Source organism: Solea solea, chromosome 16 (genome assembly GCF_958295425.1).
Source record: "Solea solea chromosome 16, fSolSol10.1, whole genome shotgun sequence".
Lineage (NCBI taxonomy): Eukaryota > Metazoa > Chordata > Actinopteri > Pleuronectiformes > Soleidae > Solea > Solea solea.
The window spans coordinates 10,824,587-10,842,907 of NC_081149.1; the positions used below are offsets into that span (position 1 = coordinate 10,824,587).

At 38.6% G+C, this 18,321-nt stretch overlaps 1 protein-coding gene across 2 annotated transcripts; it reads left to right on the forward strand.

The window, feature by feature from the left end:
- The first annotated feature begins 1,974 nt into the window (after positions 1-1,974).
- znf281a (zinc finger protein 281a) lies at positions 1,975-13,770 on the forward strand. 2 transcript variants are annotated; one of them, XM_058654146.1, is made up of 7 exons: positions 1,975-2,112; positions 4,432-4,879; positions 7,537-7,638; positions 8,054-8,180; positions 9,137-9,220; positions 9,334-9,452; positions 9,828-13,770. In XM_058654146.1, exons 2-7 carry the CDS (start codon positions 4,481-4,483, stop codon positions 11,394-11,396), a joined length of 2,400 nt encoding a protein of 799 aa, XP_058510129.1. In that variant the 5' UTR covers positions 1,975-2,112; positions 4,432-4,480; the 3' UTR covers positions 11,397-13,770. The 2 variants fall into 2 exon arrangements, with proteins under 2 accessions (XP_058510129.1, XP_058510130.1); XM_058654147.1 differs by lacking the exon at positions 1,975-2,112 and adding an exon at positions 2,176-2,381.
- Positions 13,771-18,321: the final 4,551 nt, after the last annotated feature.

Consider the following 18,321-nt stretch of genomic DNA (forward strand, 5'->3'; position numbering starts at 1 on the left):
GGGGCGATGGGAGCTCAGTGGTAGAGCGAGTCGTCTTTCAACTCAGAGGTTGTGGGTTTGATTTTGGGCTCTGCTACTCTCCATGCCGATGTGTCCTTGGGCAAGACACTTTATTACCACACCACCTTGTGAAAGAGGAGGGATAGGAATGTGCTGCCGTATCATGAAAGTGTGAGTGAATGGCAAAACTGTAGTGTAAAGCAGCTTTGAGTGGTCATCAAGACTAGAAAAGCCCAATATAAATACCAACTATTTACCATTTTGACTTTATTTAACTATGTGTAAGTTGCTGGATACTTCCACACCATTATATATAAATATCTTCTCTTTTTCCACCTACTTTTTTTTAACAACAAACATGTACAGCTCATTCTAGCTGGGGTTTTTTCTTCTTCACAGTCTTTACATTACGCTTTAGGCAAGTAAACTAATCAGCTATAGTTTTGTAATTTCATTTCAGCAAATCTGTGACATGATTAATATCTAGTTTCTTGTTTTCAATTAGGTTGTGATGTTGTTTTTTTACTTGACTTGAACTTAACTCCTTATTTGCAATAATTATTATCCAAGTATATTCAGTTCATCATCAGCCATCATCACGCCGTCATGTATATTTAAACAAGACGAGAGCCTTTTCAAAGAAATCACTGTCATCTGTGTGGGTTCTCATCATCATCATCATCGTCATATATAAAAGAAGCGAGCACATCACAAATGCACTCCCTGATCCTTCTTTTTTTTTGCATTTCTCTACAGCCTGCATTTTAATAATGTTCTGTTCTCTGAATTAATTGGCTCATTTGCAAAGGCAATTAGGACTGGAGGCACGAAGCCTGACTCTGATGTGCTCTTAGATGTATACATATTCATTCATATGGCAAATCTAAGAGCTTCCCTTCCAGATACATCTGTCATAATCATCCAAATGCTTGGTCTGAATCTCCTGCTGGTATTCTAAAGGATTTGAATGTTATGTCTACTCATTCATAATATTTAAGAAACAAAAGCAAGTCAGTGGAAAGTCATCTACTGCCCTTGATTTGTCAGATTAAAAAAATGTAGTAATGAAATATACCGATGAGATTTTTGTTTTTAATCCCACTTCATGGTATGTTTGAGAAAGAGAAAGTGTTAACGGTCTGAAGAGAACAGAGGTCTTTTAAAAAACAAGAATCAAAACCAGTTGGATGGAATGTAGTAGTGAAGGGAGATTAGGAACAAATGAATTACAATCAATTACAATATTTAAAAAAAGGTCATTCAGATTCACATTTTGAAAGAAAATCATGTAACTTTGGTTATATTTCTATGTATTGTTTCTATTTTTTGTATAAAAATGTATACTTTGTGTATTGTGCACTGACATACTGTGAAAGATTTCTCTTCTTTCTTGCCCCCTTTCATTCATGGTTTTGTTATTTGCGTTAGAAAGATTTGTTTTATATATTTAACTTCTTCAATGAATTAAATAAACTTGACAAACAAACAAATATTTGGCTTCCTGGCGTATTGTATCTAGTAGTGTCTAGTATTGTATGTGGCCATTCATAAGATAAACGTTATCCTTATCTTAGTTCTACTTTTCTACATTGTTGTGATTACATGCTGCTGTAACACTGCAAATTTATCTTATCTTATTATGAGCCATTTTTCAATTATACTGAAATTTCTTAATCTATTAGGAATAACAGAGGCAGTGTGTTTTGCCTCAGGAAAATTCACACATTTTTGGATTATGAAATGTAAAACAACTGTGTTTGTGTGGTGTAAGCCCATTTTTTTTTTTTTTTTTTTTTTTTATTTTTTTACATTTACTTTGAAGGAAATATGCTAAACAAAATATAATAAAGTATGATTTTTTTTTTTTTTAATACATTTGCTTTTCTTGTACTTCTTTTGTTCTACACACTGATCATCGTGTTTGATTATTTATTAACGCGTCTCTGTTCAGGACGGGTCCGCCTGCTGCGAGACCCAGAATCCTCTGCGCCGAGGCAAGATGGAAGAGCCCAGCAGCTGCGGGAAAACAATGTTTTGGCTCTAGATGTTGAAAAACGGACCGCTGAGGGCGAACTACGCGAGCCAAAAACACCAGGCCATGCTCCTACTCCGGTAAGAGACGCTAAAATAAACCAAAGTTTGGTTACGGGGTCGGCCGCGGTGGCCGCTCACACTCCTGGTGCGGGACAGACAACAAAGCGCAGCGCTAGTTAGCTCCTAAGTTAGCTTGTGTCGGCTAGTCGGACGAGCATCATTGTTCGCTGGAGTTGTCCGGGCCGTTTGTTATGGGTCACGTCCGTGTGGTCGTTCCATCACTTACAGTCGGTAACTGTCCGGGGAAACGACGCCAGTAAACGGAGCTTTAAACGAGCACAGGCGAAGTAAGATGGTCGTGTCTCTTTTGTTGTTCAAACCAGCGTTCGTGCTTTTATTCTTTCGCTCGCGTTTTTAGTTTGTCTTGTCTACTGTGTGGCGTTATCTGTGTCTAAATCCCTAATCTTTAATCTCAGGTAAATGGGAAACTAACTTTGTTCACATGCTTGCGAAGGCGCAGACTTTGTCCGGCTTAAGGCAGCTTTCTGTTCAGGACTTTTCTTGTTTTTGTGCCCATCAGCGCGGATGTGTGGCTGTTATTTCATGGCCATATTAATTATTGCCTGATCCTGCATCACAAAGAAGAAGGGCCCCTCAAGAGTGGTTAGCCAGATGGTTAGCTTTGGTGGCTAATTGCATAATTTGCGAATAAGATTGGTACTTTATTCACAAAGGTCTGATAGCGCAGGGTTTAAATAACACAATATTCGTCAACTGAAACACGTGTGAGAAAGATAAAGTAACACTAGTCTTTGTTTTGTGATTTATTTTAAGTTTGCTTTGTGTTTGCTGACTGGGTCGTTGGTGCTAGCACACCAGAGCTGAAGGCATTTGGCAGACATTAGCTGGAGGATGCAGTGATTTGAAATAATTGAAAATCACCCACATTTAACTAGAATGTTAATTGTAATGTTATAGATAATGTTATATCTAAGCATGGGACTCTATGATCATTTCCTGTTAAGATTATTCTGACCAAAATAATGTGAATTATTATAATACTGCAATACGAAATATGTTTTCAAGATTCAGTGTGTACGAATGAGTGACACCTAATGTAAGAGTGCAACCTTTGCTAACCTCTCTTTCCCTGGAGCTTCAGTGAACTACAGTGGAGTTTACGTTCCACAAAACTTAATTTGTTCTTTGTTGTTTACACAGTCTTCTGCTTTAAAAAAAAGAAATTCATCCTCTGCTTAGGTTGTTTGTTTATGCTGCTGTAGAAATATTTTGGCACAAAATGTCCCCCATTAAGATTGCCCCTGCTTAAAGCCCACGTAAAAGGCTCATTCTAAGGCGGTTGTGTGTACAGTACCTCCTAAATGTTACACTCACTTTTAAATAGTGTACTTTTTTCAAAAGGATATTTAAACATTAACAAACAGGACTTCCTGTCCATATGCTGCCTCTTTATTTGTATCTGGAAGGTTTTTATAAATGTGCATAAAACAATTATTCTATTTAGACATTTGTTTCAATTTCATGTTTGTGAAAGCAGAGAAAACTAATTAATCAATATTTCTCATGTTACACATAACTTGCATAACCCAAAAATTATTCACAATATTTTAACATTACCAAAGATACATATATTTTTTGTGACCACGCTAAAGTTATGAATTGTCACTTGATTGACTCAAATTATACTGGCTCCCCTTGTGGCAGATTTAATCACTCAGACTGTAATTAGTGAACTCGACAGCATGACAGCAGCGAGTCTTTTAACACATTTTTCCCATTTGTAATTATCTAGATCATGGATATTGGCCAAGGTGAACTTATTGTTAGAGCTAATATAATAATGTATCATAATACATAATCCTCTCTTCTCTAGTTACATCACTTGGCACTATTGTAGTCATGCACTTAGCGGTCACACAGTTTCATCACCAGTCTTTCTAATGCCCTGTGTGTGTTTTTTAGTGTGCGTGCACCCTCTCATTGGCAGATAAGCCCATGCAAATAGGATGACTGGGCCATTGACAGGCCCATCAAACAGATTAACACACAACTTCAATCCTCGTTTTATGTTGTGTCTAGCTCAGCAGTCGCCATGACCTTTTTGCCCAGTAAGATACTCGGTATACACACTGAAAGCAAATGGAGAAATGTGTACAGTTGTTTCATCTTGATGTTGTGCCAGACTTTAGCTCTTAACTGACCCACAAACCATCGATGTTAATCCGTCTAAGCACACAGTTGTGAGATCAGAGGCTGTGGCCCTGATTCCAGAATGCCAAGCTTAACTGGCTCTTATCGTTTTCCGGTGTTTGTTATCACTTACTCAGGCTTCCGTTAAAAAGCCATACAATAAACTGTTATCTATTTTCTTCACAGGATGACACTTATTACCACCTCATAGTTTTCCTGCCTGCCATCTTTCACCATGAACATCATTCAAGACAAAATAGGCAATGAATTCCTACGCTCCAATGGGGGTATGGACTCCAATTTTGGCTCGGGCATGATTATGTTCAGCCACCTCCCGCCGGTGACCAGCTTCACCCGGCTGGCTGCCCACTCCGTCATGCAGGACCTTCCACCACATGAAATGATCCTGAAGAAGGAGCGTGACTCACCTGACTGCAGCACAGGCACCCAGGGTGGCGGCCATGCCTGTGCAGGGTTGGGTGACTATGTTCACTCTATGGGTATCAAGCAGGAGAAGCTGTCAGAGCATGATTATCGTCTGCCCCTCTACCCTGGAGGCCTGGGGAAGAGCACAGAGCTGCTGGATGTCAGCAACAACCAGAACCTGCAGGTGCATGACCTCAACATGGGCAATGTAAGTACCACTGATGTGCAATCAGGATGATTAATTTGCAGTTGGTAATTGATTAAATGTATTATAATAATCAAAAATGCTCAACATTTTCATGATTTTCATGCCCAACAATGTAAGAATATGCAGCCTTTTGTTTTACCATATGGAATATTGAATATTTGGGTTGTAGACTTGGCTGCCACATCATTCATGCTTATTATCATCCAGATAATTAATGGCTTGGTTTACATGAAATCAAGGAATAGAGAAAAATACCAATCACAGTGCCCTTAACTAGAAGATAATACATTCACCATCAAAACGGGAAACTGCAAAAAATAAAAATAATAATAAAACTTTACTTTATCATTAAAGTAAAGTTTTATTTGCCTGAATTAGGAAAATTAGATATTTTCCTTGATTTAAGACGGCAGATTAATTGATAGTGGGAATGATGGACTTTATTGCAAGTAAAAATTATGGTTTTAGTCATCGCAAATAACGCAATTATCAATTGTGTTTTCTGATGGGAGTCTATTAATCAAGAAAATTAATTGACTATGAAAATGATGATTAGATGCACCCTTTTAGTCCCTTTAGTGTTTTTTTTAATTCTTTCTATTTCTCCGTCGCCTGAGGGATAATGAAAAGAAAACACAATAAAACCTTAAATTAAAAAGCAATTTTAGTTTTTCATAGTTACAGTGCTTATAGCAACTCTGAAAGTTAAAAAAAACCACACAAATGCAATCTTTTGCTGCCTTGTGCTTTTGTGTGTCATCATTCTTGTCAGTCAGGGATCAAACATCATGAATATTCAATCACATGCATCTTTTCCAATCTATGAAGAGGTAATCTGACATTATTTTAGGTTCGTTAGTCCCAAATCTAACTTGTGTTATATATACAATATTTTGGAGTTTGTGAGAAACTATTTGTTTACATGTTTTTTTACTGACGGCTTGAAATGAAAAAAGAAAAGAAAACATCACCCCCCCTCTTCCTGTCTGCCCTCCCTCCTTCTGTTTCTCTCTCCGAGAAGAGGGGTGATGTCATCCAGCCTTAGCATGAATGAAAAACGTCTTGGCAAGGACACAGCTGTCTTGTTTAAGCTCACATTTGCAATTCATTTCAAATGTCTTTTGTGCTCATTCTAACAGAAATACACACGTCCACACTCTCCTAACAATAGCCAGTCATCACAGGTCATCAGAGCTGTAGATACTAATATGGTAATATTAGTATGTGCCATGTTTTAAAAATGTCCTCTTAATTACACTTTTAGAATATTCTAATACTACACAACAAGCTTTTAGAAAGCACATATTTCAAATGTTCAGTCACACACCCTTACATTTTTTTTCAATTCTTATCACTATTAATTAACCCCATTATAATAATAAATAGTGGTCAATACAATATCAGCAAATATTGAAAAAGTCTGTCCAACCAACAATCTAAAACCAAAAGATGTTCATTGTATATTTATTTTATTTAGATAGGACAATAGACATTAACTAACACATGCCATAATAATAAGCCTGGGCAGGATCACACAAAAGCATACAAAAAGATATTTACACATGCAAAAGGACACATTAAAATGTAAATACAAATATAAAACAAATAAATGCTAAAATCAGTAAAACTAGATGGGGAATAGAAAAAGACAACATAAATAGATAGTCGTACAACAGGAACTGCAATCACCAACTATTTTGTCGTAGTTTATGTGCTTAGTGTTTTCCGTATACGTTTGTTTTGTCTCAAACTAGACCACAGCAAAATGTCCCTCGCTGTTTCATGAAGTCTTAAATTGTATTGCGTCAGACTAAGATTAGAGATCTGTAGTTTAGATTACATGCATATAAAACAGAAAAGCTGGAATTAATTAATGGTGTGCATATTTTCTCACACATTTACTGTTAAGATTATGAATTGAATAGTTTTAGAATCATTTGCTTTACTTAGAAGAGCCATGTTGCCCATCTAAGCCCGACAGTGTCAGTATTGATTTGTTCTGGTCTAAATCTTTTACACTTTGCTGTGAGTAAAAGTGTAAAAAATTATATTACTTGTGATTGTGTTGCTGTTTTCATCTATCAGATCAAACCATTCATACCACTGGTTATTTCTTGCTTGATTTTTTTTTTTTACCTAAAAATGGGGCTGACTTTAGGAACAGCAGGTGCATCCACATTTACTCCCGTCTGTCTGCAGATGGAAATTAGTTGCCGGGTGTGAGCTGAGGCAAAAATGGCAGAGCATGAGGATAAACTGAAGGAAGAAAAGGGGGATCAACTCCTTTGTGTAGTGCCCCACTCAAAGTGTTTGTGAAGAATAATTGTTTTAATTCTTTCGTTATGAGCAGTGGAACCGTTTGTGTATTTCTTGACAGGCTCTCTGTGAATTACAGGCTGTTTACATATAGAACAGCCATACATTACATGCATTGTTATTCCGCCTCGTTCGCCACATCTTTACACAACAAACGTCCAATTTATAATCACTGGATGTTGTCTATGAATGGATTTCTTATTTGTTTGTTTACATGAGCAGTAAACATGGACTTGCTGATCTAGACTGAAGGGCCTTAACCTTCAGTCGAGTGATTTCCTTGTCATGGCCGGCTCTCACGCCCTGCTTTCTCTCTCCGTTTCTCTTTGTCATCCAAACAGCTGCCGACTCAGTTAGGAAAGGAGCCCTCTGGGAGAAAAGGTCGAAGGTCAAATGGCGAAGGACAGGAGGGTAAACCAAGAAAGAAAAGAAGCGAGGCAAAGGTTTGTCACATATAAATATATATTGATATCCGTGAATGCAGTTAGACTATATAATTCTTCCCCTCCACATATCTGCATCAGTAGTTACAGTTGGCTTTGAAAATAAACTCATGAATTATTCTTTTGTTGTCACAGCAAAACACATTTCTTTATATCTACTGAATGCATATACATTTATTTCTATTTCAGTATAAATGTCCCTTTGTCTTATGAAAAATGTCTTCACATTTACAGGATTTTAAAACAACATGAATATCAATTGGTGTACAGTTATTACCTTGTTTTATACAGTATGTAAAATAATGTTTATTATGTCATGTTTGACAAGAAAACCACTTAAGTGTTTCATTACACAACAAAAAAAGACTACAGTTATTGAGACCTATCCCTATCTATTTCCTGTGTTCTACCACAGCAATCAATGATGCTGGATGCAGATGGAGGCAGCCTGTCGCCGGGAACCAAACCTCACATCTGTGAGCACTGCGCTGCATCGTTCAGAAGTTCCTACCACCTACGCAGACATGTCCTCATTCACACAGGTGGGGTTTGCTGCTTATTTCCACTTTTTCTCATGTTTGGTTTGTCATTTATTTTGATATTTGCAGTGTAAATAGTAAATACTAAGTACTAATACTGCCAACACCATGGGTTAAGGGTAGTCAGTAGTTGTGTGTAAACCCAGTAAGACAACAACGTAAAATAATGAGACACACAAGAGAAAAGCACTTGCAGCCAAATTAATTAAATGTGATGAAAACTGGGGTCAGCGTGATGTTAAACAAGCATGGTGTGTTTGTTTTTCTGCATTGTCGTTCTGAGCTCTAAGCAAATGTTCAAAAAGTTGGCAAGACTCTTGAACTAGACGCACAAACAATCTACTCCTCCTCCTATCCTGTGCTAAAACTATAGCAGGGGAGTGTGTGGTTGCTGTTTAATTGGCAAGAGAGTTGAATAACTTCTTAAAGGTGAAGTAGAAATGTTGATTGTTAAATAAAATGAAAATTATATGCAGGTTAGTCGATGCACTTGCCTCATTCTAGTGTTACGTGGACTTAAAAACTAAATAATGTATCACAAAAGTTCTATTTTTGTTAAATTCAGTGAAAAACAATGTCTCTAAATTCAGACTATGATGTTCAGCCTGGGTTGTTCCTGAAGGCATCTGTAAAAATGAAAGATTTAACCAAGATGAAAGTAGTGTTATTAACACCTCTGAAATACAATGCAATCCATTGCATAAGCGTGGCAACAGCCTGCTTTTGATGAAGTGTGTGTTTATACGCAGTTAAAATATGGCTCAAAGATATTCCACAGCAGTGGTTTAACATCTGTGAGAAACAAAATAATAATGATGATAATTAAAAGTAGTAATTATTACATTGAATTGCAGTATGATTTGCAGTTGTTTTTTTCTGCACTTACTCTATTTTCTCTGAATGACTTTTTAAAGCAAGTCACCATTGTGTTTGTATAAACCTCTGTGGTCCTATTTTAGGTGAAAGACCCTTCAGGTGCAGTCAGTGCAACATGAGTTTCATTCAGAAGTATCTTCTCCAGCGACATGAGAAAATTCACAGTGGTAAGTGATTCATGACAAACGTTTGTATCCCCAAACCTGCAAGTCATTTGTACATTTGCTCTAAGCTGGAAAATGACTGACGGGAAGCTGTGCTGTTCTTGTGTGTGTGACAGGAGAGAAGCCATTTAGCTGTGACCAGTGTAACATGCGGTTCATTCAGAAGTACCACATGGAGAGGCACAAGAGGACGCACAGCGGAGAGAAGCCGTACAGGTGTGAGACCTGCCAACAGGTGAGTGAACCTCCTTTTTGGATGGGCATTTAAGGGGATATTATACAGTAAACAACGAAACTAAGTAAAGTTAAAGGCTTAAATTATCCAGTGTTGGTGACATCTAATGGTGAGGCTGCTGATTGCAATAAATAGGACTAGTCTGCTCCCAAATCCTCTTGATGTGTCAGGTTTCCTAGAAAGGATGTTGTTACGAACAGACACCTGAATTTGTCATGGATACAGAAAGATTGCATCAAAAATGGCCTCTATAAAACAAGGCCCTTGTTTTATTTCTGCAAAAAAAACAAAACATTTTTATTTCAAAGAGAACAGTTTTTTGATCATATTGAAAATATGATTTCCTGTTAAATATTTGTTGTTTCTTCCCTTCAGTATTTTTCTAGGACAGACCGACTGCTCAAGCACAAGCGAACCTGTGGAGAAGCCATAAGGAAGGGGCTGGTTCCCGGGATGATGGATCTGGGTTGTGTTGACATGGGGCATGGCAGCTATGGAATCACTCAGGGAAATGTTGGTGGTACTGGCAGAAAGAGGGGCAAGTCCAAAAATTGTGGAGAGGGAGGAGAGCGCAAAAAGAAGAAGGGGGACGCAGAAGGGGAGAGGGTACCTCACATTCATGGTTCTGCATCAGGAGGTTACAGCATCCATGATTACTCCATGGAGAACCAAACTGTGTCTTCCACTACTGAGCCAGGACCCAGCATGCAGCAGAGCCATCAGGGCCGGGCTCCAAAAATGGCATTCAAGAAGGCCAATCGCAAAAACCAGGCCAAATCGGTACCGATGGAGCAGAGTGTGGGCATGGACGGACTTGGCCTCATGCAGAGTAACGGAGTCAAAGTTGGCACCAGCAGCAACTACGATGACGCCATGCAGTTTCTGAAGAAGAGACGCTACCTTCATGCAGCAAACAATGCAAACCCATCGGGGCCTGTGATAGCTGGAGGAGTCGGCGGTGAGTATGACGTCAGTGTTGCTCACTTGTCGTCCCAGCCGTCTGTCGTACAAGGTGTCATTTCCAGTGTGATGGACAGTGACGCTCCTCTGTGTCTCGACAAGTCAGGGATTCCTGATGAGGTGTTGCAGAGCCTCCTTGACCACTACACCCACAAACCTGATGGCTCTCACCACGATATTCACTTTGACATCAGTGACCACCATGTGGATCTGAACCCTGCCAATGGTCCTGACATTGGCCACGGCACAGACCCCTCCAGCCCGTCTGGAGACAAAACTGTGATGATGCATGAGTACTCCCGCTTCCTGCTGCAGGCTTTGGAGCGCACAAGTCACACCACCAGCTTCCCCCTGGGCCCTGCGTCTCCTGCCCCAGGACCGTTCACCAGTTCCCACCCAGGGAACCCTCTCTACGCTGACAAAAACATCTACACTACGTCCCCACTTGAGTGTGGGTTCGGCCAGTCAGTGGCCTCGCCTTCGTTGCCCTCATCTGTGCCAAAATCTCACTTTGCAATGCTAACGGGCACCTCACCACAGCACAGCTTCCACCTGAGCAGCCTGGAGCCCGCCACACACCAGCAGCTCACCCCTTCTCAGGAGCTCACTGAGCAGATGGAGAAGCAGCACTCCTCCACTCCCCCTTCCTCTTACCAGATCAGCCCATCTGACCTGAGCAGCCAGAAGGACCAAGCACCGGTCAAAAATGGCACAGTCGTCTTCCCTTTGGCCCCCTCTCAGGATCTGGCCCCTCTGGACTCGTCCAAGCCTTCCTACCAGATAGAAAACTTTGCCCAGGCCTTTGGCTCCCAGTTCAAGTCAGATGGCCGCAGCTTGTCTTATGGCACTGACTCTAGCGTGGAGGGGGATCACAGGATACGTACGTCTGTGTCTGAATTCTCAGGGTTTACTAGTTTGTTATCCGATGTCAATGAGCCAGTTAGCACAGGTTCCAAAACTCCAACAAGCCAAAGCTACAGATGAGCGCCTGAGAGGGAGAGAACACACTGTCGTTAAAGTTGATGTTCTTGTTTTAAAATTTTAGTGCTCCTATTTTATTATTATTGTTGTTATTATTATTATTTTTCTAAGTGACATCTTTATTTTAATAATGCCGATGATCCGTTTCTGTGCCCTCTCCTCTCCCCCACAATAAGCCTGCAAGGCATCTTGCAAATGCATTTTTTTAAAGTATGTTATTTTTAAGTTAAATATGTATTGACTGTTTATTCTCGTCATATTAGTGTCATTAGGTCTAGTCATGAATCATGAACTGAAAGTACTTCTTTAAAGTAAAGCGTAGAGTAGCGCCGGTCGTATTTCTTTTCAAATGAGCTGAAGTGTTTGAGCAATCAACTGAACACCTGTAAAAAAAAAAATAATAATAATGATAATAATAATGGGAATAATGGCAGGGAATAGCCCAGAATTGAACTAGCAAAAACAAACATGGAAGTTATTGTCTGTTACAAGGTTAAAGTATTACTCAGGAAAAAAGTGAGAAAGGATAAGCCTACGAGGTGCAGTGAGCACGGTGTTCACAAGCTTGTGACTTCGTAGAGGATTTTTTTTTTTTGTTTCTTCTGTTTTGTTACCCGTTGAATGAGTGTGACATAAACAGACTGCTGCCAGCTCACGTGAACACTGAAACACTTTCTACTTGGCTATATAGAGATTATGGTACTTTCATGTCAATGTGAAACTCAAGTTTTCTTCAATAAGGGCCATATATATATCTATATATCTATATTTATAAGAATATATATATATATTAATGTAAGATAACAGATTTAATCAGTCTGGGGAACTGCCAGTTTGAAGTACAGGGAGAACGAGGGCTGGTTCCGGGGGGTAAATGTTGTCCTTGGTATATTTTTGGAGAACAAAAGTCAGATGTTAGGGCTTTTCTTTGGTCAATAGAGGTTGCTGTTGGACAGCGATAAAATGGCCTTCCCCTTTTTGCCCCGCCCTCCTCTTCTTCCTCAGTTCTCTTATTTCTTCAAAAAAAAAAAGAAGAAAGAATCCAATTAGCACTTTGAGCCATTTTGTACATCGAGTACATTGCCCTGTTGGATTAAGGAAGCTCAAATGTCAGGAATGGACTGGCTTTTTGACTGAGACTCTGTTTATGCAGATATGTGGGGGGGAGGGGAGGGGGGGCCTTATGTGAAAAGTGGGATTTTTCATTACATTTTCTCTTTCTCCTAACCTTTTGGGAGGGATTTGCGAGGGAGGGATGGGGGAAGGGATGGGGAATTTTAAAATATGACATTTAATTGGGATAATGTAAATGTAATTCAAACCCCTAGTTTTAGTTTTTTGACATGTTACCCAACTTAGCGGCTTTGCCTTTTTTTATTGAATTTGATGATAAAAAAAAAAATGTGTTAGTGACTTCTTCAGCTGTTACCATGGCAGCCATACATTATGAGCAAGAAAATATGGTTGGCCAAAAAATTTCTTATGCATTTAGTCTTTTCAACATGTGCTGGCTATACCGTGCATTCGTGTCCCATTAGAAATTGGGTGCCTATATCTGAGAAGAACAGATGCAAGATACTGTCTAGTAATTGTTAGATGTAACGTCTTGCTGATAAAAAAAAAAAAAAAATGTATTTAATGCTGTACGTTGTTTCGTAAACGACAGCAATAATTGCGCTGTCTTCCATCGCTGCGACTGGCCTCGAGTGCCGATATCACTCTGCTGAATGACCCTTTAGATCCCTTTACACCCCAATGGCCTGTTGTTTTAAGCAATCACTGAACGTGGCAGAGTGAATGCGATGCTGTAATATCATAAAAAATAGTGCGTTGCTATGTCGAACCGTCGAGGCTTCGATGAGAATTTGCCTCACATATACCTCATATCACAGTTAAACCAGGGACAGAGGAACGAAGGCTTGGTGTCTGCAGCAGAGATGCTGTTGTATGTGTAAAAGAAAGTCACATTTCTGAGAGTCTATTTTTGTGAACATGGCATTTATGTGACCCATTCAGACGACATTGCTCAAGGGTTTTCTGTGAATGTCTCATGCCAACCAGTGTTCAGTCTCTTCAGTTGGACCTCCTCTCTCCACATGGTATTGGCCATTTATGTTTCATTATGCTTTTGTTTACAAAAAAATTGTACAAAACACTACGTCTTTATTTTACTTAATTCTGACCCCTGTATACATTTTTATTTTACTGTCTTTTATTCCCACCCCCCTTTTTTTTATCACAGCCAAATTTTGTAGCCGATGATATCTTCCATTCTTATGTTTCAGGTTCTTGTGACAATTGTCACGAGACTGTATTTGTCCAATGAATTTAAAACTGGTTAGGGAGAAACAATAAAAAAAATGTTGACAAATCTTTATGTGGTTAGTGGTGGTCTGCTGCCTGTCTGCTGAAATACCTTAATATATGAAATCAGTCATCAGTGGGTTTGATGGTGATATTGTAATTGGCTTTACAGCTCCTCTCCTTTGCATACTGTGTGCTGTGTTTACTTTCACCCCTAGGTGGTGATGTTGTCCTCCTTGTTGCCTGCAGTGATATACAATACTTTGTCTTTACAATGTATCCATTTTTTTCACATAAAATGAAGTTAGAATTTAATTAATCCCACAAAGAGGAAATTCATGTGTTACAGCAACAAAAGAGTCAGAAGTACAAGTGATACAAAACAGGAATAGGATCAGCATTTAAATAAGATATGCAATAAGAGTAGTATACTGAATGGAAATTAAATACAAAATAAAATAAAAAGGGTAAAAATAGAAAATATTAAAATGCGATAGACTGAGTTATTGTACAATGTGACACAACTTTCATGATGGATGTTAGCATGAGAAAACTGCAATGTGCTGGATTATTGCATATAATTTAACATTTTTATACTGATATAAAATAATTTTACAAATGTGTATATATATATATATATATATATATATATATATATATTACACTAATATCTCACCCTGGATTTCACTTTATTTCAGACACTTACACAACACAGCAATAAAGAATAATAATAAACCACAGATAAACAACACAGTCGATATTACGTATCACATTTATATCTGAAAGCAAATAAGAAGAAGCTTACACACGTGTATATAAACATAGTAAGTAAAACAGCTTTTTAACAATTGTTCTTTCTTTTTAAGGCATGAATGGACTGGATGGTTCACACCCTGCTGTGTATATGTTATATAACACACGGAACTGATCCGAGTGCTGCTGCTTCAGAAACAAGCTGATCCTCGGCCTTTAAAAGCAGATTCTTACCCGTCCTTTCTTCAGCGGAAAATGAAAACGACGTAAGCAACGCGTAATACAAGGGTTGGCATGCATTAATCGTTCTGTATTTACTCGGTGTCACGCGTCATCATTTCATTTCAACCGTCATTAACTGTTCTCGGCTCACACCCCAGCAGCAGGGAGTATTCCAGGACCACTGTAAATACTTTATATATCATTAACACAACTTTCTTTTCTCAACACTTTCTTAGAGATGTGAAACTCTCCTAATGTTTGGCACCAAGTGATTTTAATTTGTCCTTTGCTTTAGTCAGATTTCTAAATCACAAATTGTTTGTTTTCAGTCAAGGTGAACGGCCAGTGAGGAAACACACAGATCTGAACAGTTACCTATTAACCATAATTAAAATCTTAGCCTTAGAATTAACCAGATCCTCAGAAGTGGTTCACCCTCATGGAGACATGAGGACTACTGGTCCTGACAAGTCCAGTGCTTATGACAGAAAAGGTCCTAAAGAGGTAACAAATGCAAGTTAACACACACACACACACACACACATGCGCATATAAAAAACATGTGCTTCTGGGATTAAGTTAATCTGATTCAATATAAGAAATGATGTCATCCATTTATCATCATAATTAAAATGGCTTCAACATTATGTTTATGTTTAACAGCCACACATCATTATACATTGTTATATATATATATATATATATATGTATATGTATGTATGTGTAAATATGTATATATGTATATGTATGTGTATATATGTATATATATGTGTATATGTATATATATATGTGTATGTATATATATATATGTGTGTGTATATGTATGTGTATGCATACATATAAAGTACAAAATATCCCCATTCCCCGACCTAAGCCGCTGCACATCCACTTTAATTTAACCTTTGATTTCTTCTCTAATGTCTGTGATATGATGTATTCATTTCCTCTCCAATATCTGCCAGGGGAAATAAACTACTTCCTCTAATCACAAAAGAGAAGCTGTCCATGTTCCCCATCACCACAAATTACAGCACGCATTCCGGGTGTGAGTTTGGTGACGTAGATGAAGAACTGCAAACCGTAACGCACTTCATGTACTTCACATTGTCCACACCCCAAAACCTGCGTAATCCAGCACCACTCCCATCTCTCCCTGATAATAAATAACTGCGTTGTGACGGTGACGGTAACAAAGTTTCTATTTCTTTTTTTTTTTGTATTGATAAGACCTTTGTGCTCATTGTTGGATGTCACATGAATACTGACCATGAAAGTTGATGAATAGTCAGGGTGTGAGCAGGAAGGAATGTGACATGATTTAATGAAGTAACCCACAATTGTTATTCAGACACAGCCAGTAAAAGAGGGCGTCATTTTCCCCGAAATGAATGTCAAACAGGTAGATTTGCCTCAACTCGCCACAAAGGATGTTAGTTGGTCGTTTGGGCGGCAAAAGTAGCCACATTCTTGACTTAAGTCTTGTATAAAGTACCTTAAAGGGATACTTGAGTAAAAGAACAACGTACATTTCTTTTAAATATAAAAGTTTGACCCCATTGTGAAATGAGTTCACACAATGCTGGGGAAGCCAAGCCCACTGTCCAAAAACATGCAGTTTTGGGGAGTGTGAGAGTGAATGGTTGTTTGTCTCCATGTAACCCTGTGATGGACTGGTCACCTGTCCAGGGTGCACCCTGCCTTTCACCCTATGTCAGCTGGGATTGGCACCAGCGCCCCCTGTGACCCTCATGTGGAGGATGAAGTGTTAGAAGATGAGTAAGTGAGTAAATGCAAATTCACTATCACTAATTGCTGTGTGTGTAAAATGACACATTCCTAATTCTTCTTCTTTCCGATTAAGTCTATCAGCATCTGACTGGCAACAGCGCAGACAGAGGCAGGAGAAACGGCGCGCTAGTAAAGTGAGACAACAGTAAAACAGACAAACACAACGAAGCACCCTCAAAATCTTTCAGAAGTGATTCTACTGCTCAGAAAACCTGGTCATTCAGGGTCAGGTTTGACAGGACAAACACATGCAGGACGCAGCACATGAATAATGTTAGATCATTTCTGTTCACAAAGACCAAACGGAGGCAAAATAATAACAGAAACCATCAGCTGTTAGTTATTTAATGCAGCTTTAAGTGGACGTACAGCACTGATTCAAACTCCTAACTGAAGTCAAAGTAAGAAAGCACACACTCTCAAAATGTGCATGAGTATAAAATTACAAAAGTAAAAATGATACCTCTTTTGATAACTTGCCAGAATTTAAAAAAAAAAATAGGACACCTTTTCTTTGTTATTCACTGCAGTGAGAAACATCTTTGCTGCTCGTGACGCCTTCTTGTCCGTGTGTTTTTAAAACGAGTAGAGACCAAAATGAAAATGATTGATAATTCACCTCACTACAACAGCATTACAACTAAAATAACGTGAATAAAAGTAGTCTAAAGTACAGATTCTTGTGTTGAAATGTCGGGAGTAAAAGTTATACACTGTCAGGACGAAAAACTCAAGTAAACTACTTAAGTCTAAACTACTTAAGTAACTGAGTATTTGTGCTTCATCACGTCCCACCTGTGTTGTTGACAGCCAGTGTGAGAGTGACGTGCATCATGTTATAATGTTCAAAGCTGGGAAGAGGTTGTGTACACAGAGAGATAGTGAATGGAGACCAAGGGCAATAAAAGAGACGAGAGACATTTAATGATGCTGTAAAATGGGTCACAGCTAAAGAGGAAATAAATACAGAATTTGAGCTTGTAATTGAACATTCAACGTCAACTCTTATTACAACAGAGAACAAAGACATTGTCAACTCATACAGAAACAATTCAAAACGGACTTTAATGGGTTTTTTTCTTCTTCTTTATAATAAAGGAACCGCTGAGAATAGAAAGTCATCCAAAAAGTGTTCCTGTTTTATCAACAAACCCTTTTCCCAGAACCCACTCCTGAAATAAGACACACTGTATCAACAAGAGAAAGAGTCACTGGAATGAATCCACGTGATTGCTACGCTGGAGAGCAACACATAATGTTGCAATATCTTTTGAGTATTTGCATTAGATAAGAGTGAGGTCATCTTACGTGTACGTGTTAATCCACCGCCGCTTAAACAGTCTGCATAACTGATGTATTGTATCTGTTCAGCCGCAACCTTTAGAACGATAGAGAGCAAATTTACCTGTAACATATATATATATATATATATATATATATATATATATATATATATATATACTGTACATGTATTAAAAAGTTAAAAGGTTGCTGTGAGAAAGAGAACATGTGCTCAGATAAAGTTCACTCCTTAGGCAAACAATAATGCAATCATACGTGGAGGCTCCAGGAGAACAATATGTCCAAATGAATTGCTGTAACTTTGCGTTTCAACATGTTTAATGACTTTATTAAATCAGTTCCCGAAATGATTGCAATTTAAAAGGTGCCAGTCTGAAGTGGAAGTTGTAAACACTGTGCACGCTGACCAAATTCTTTCAGTTGGAAAAGTACCATGAGTCATTTATAGCTTCAGAAGATACTGTATGACCACTGAAGATTCATAATGCCACAGAGGTTTGGGCCCCATTTGATTTACATCTTTACTGCCCGTCTCATTTGTTTATGGGCGCCTGCTGCC

Bases quoted from the DNA above. Each gene is read 5' to 3' on its own strand.
- znf281a (XM_058654146.1), top strand. From the start codon at position 4,481: ATGAACATCATTCAAGACAAAATAGGCAATGAATTCCTACGCTCCAAT. The intron at 9,221-9,333 runs GTAAGTGATTCA...TGTGTGTGACAG, and splicing joins ACATGAGAAAATTCACAGTG to GAGAGAAGCCATTTAGCTGT. The intron at 9,453-9,827 runs GTGAGTGAACCT...TCTTCCCTTCAG, and splicing joins GGTGTGAGACCTGCCAACAG to TATTTTTCTAGGACAGACCG.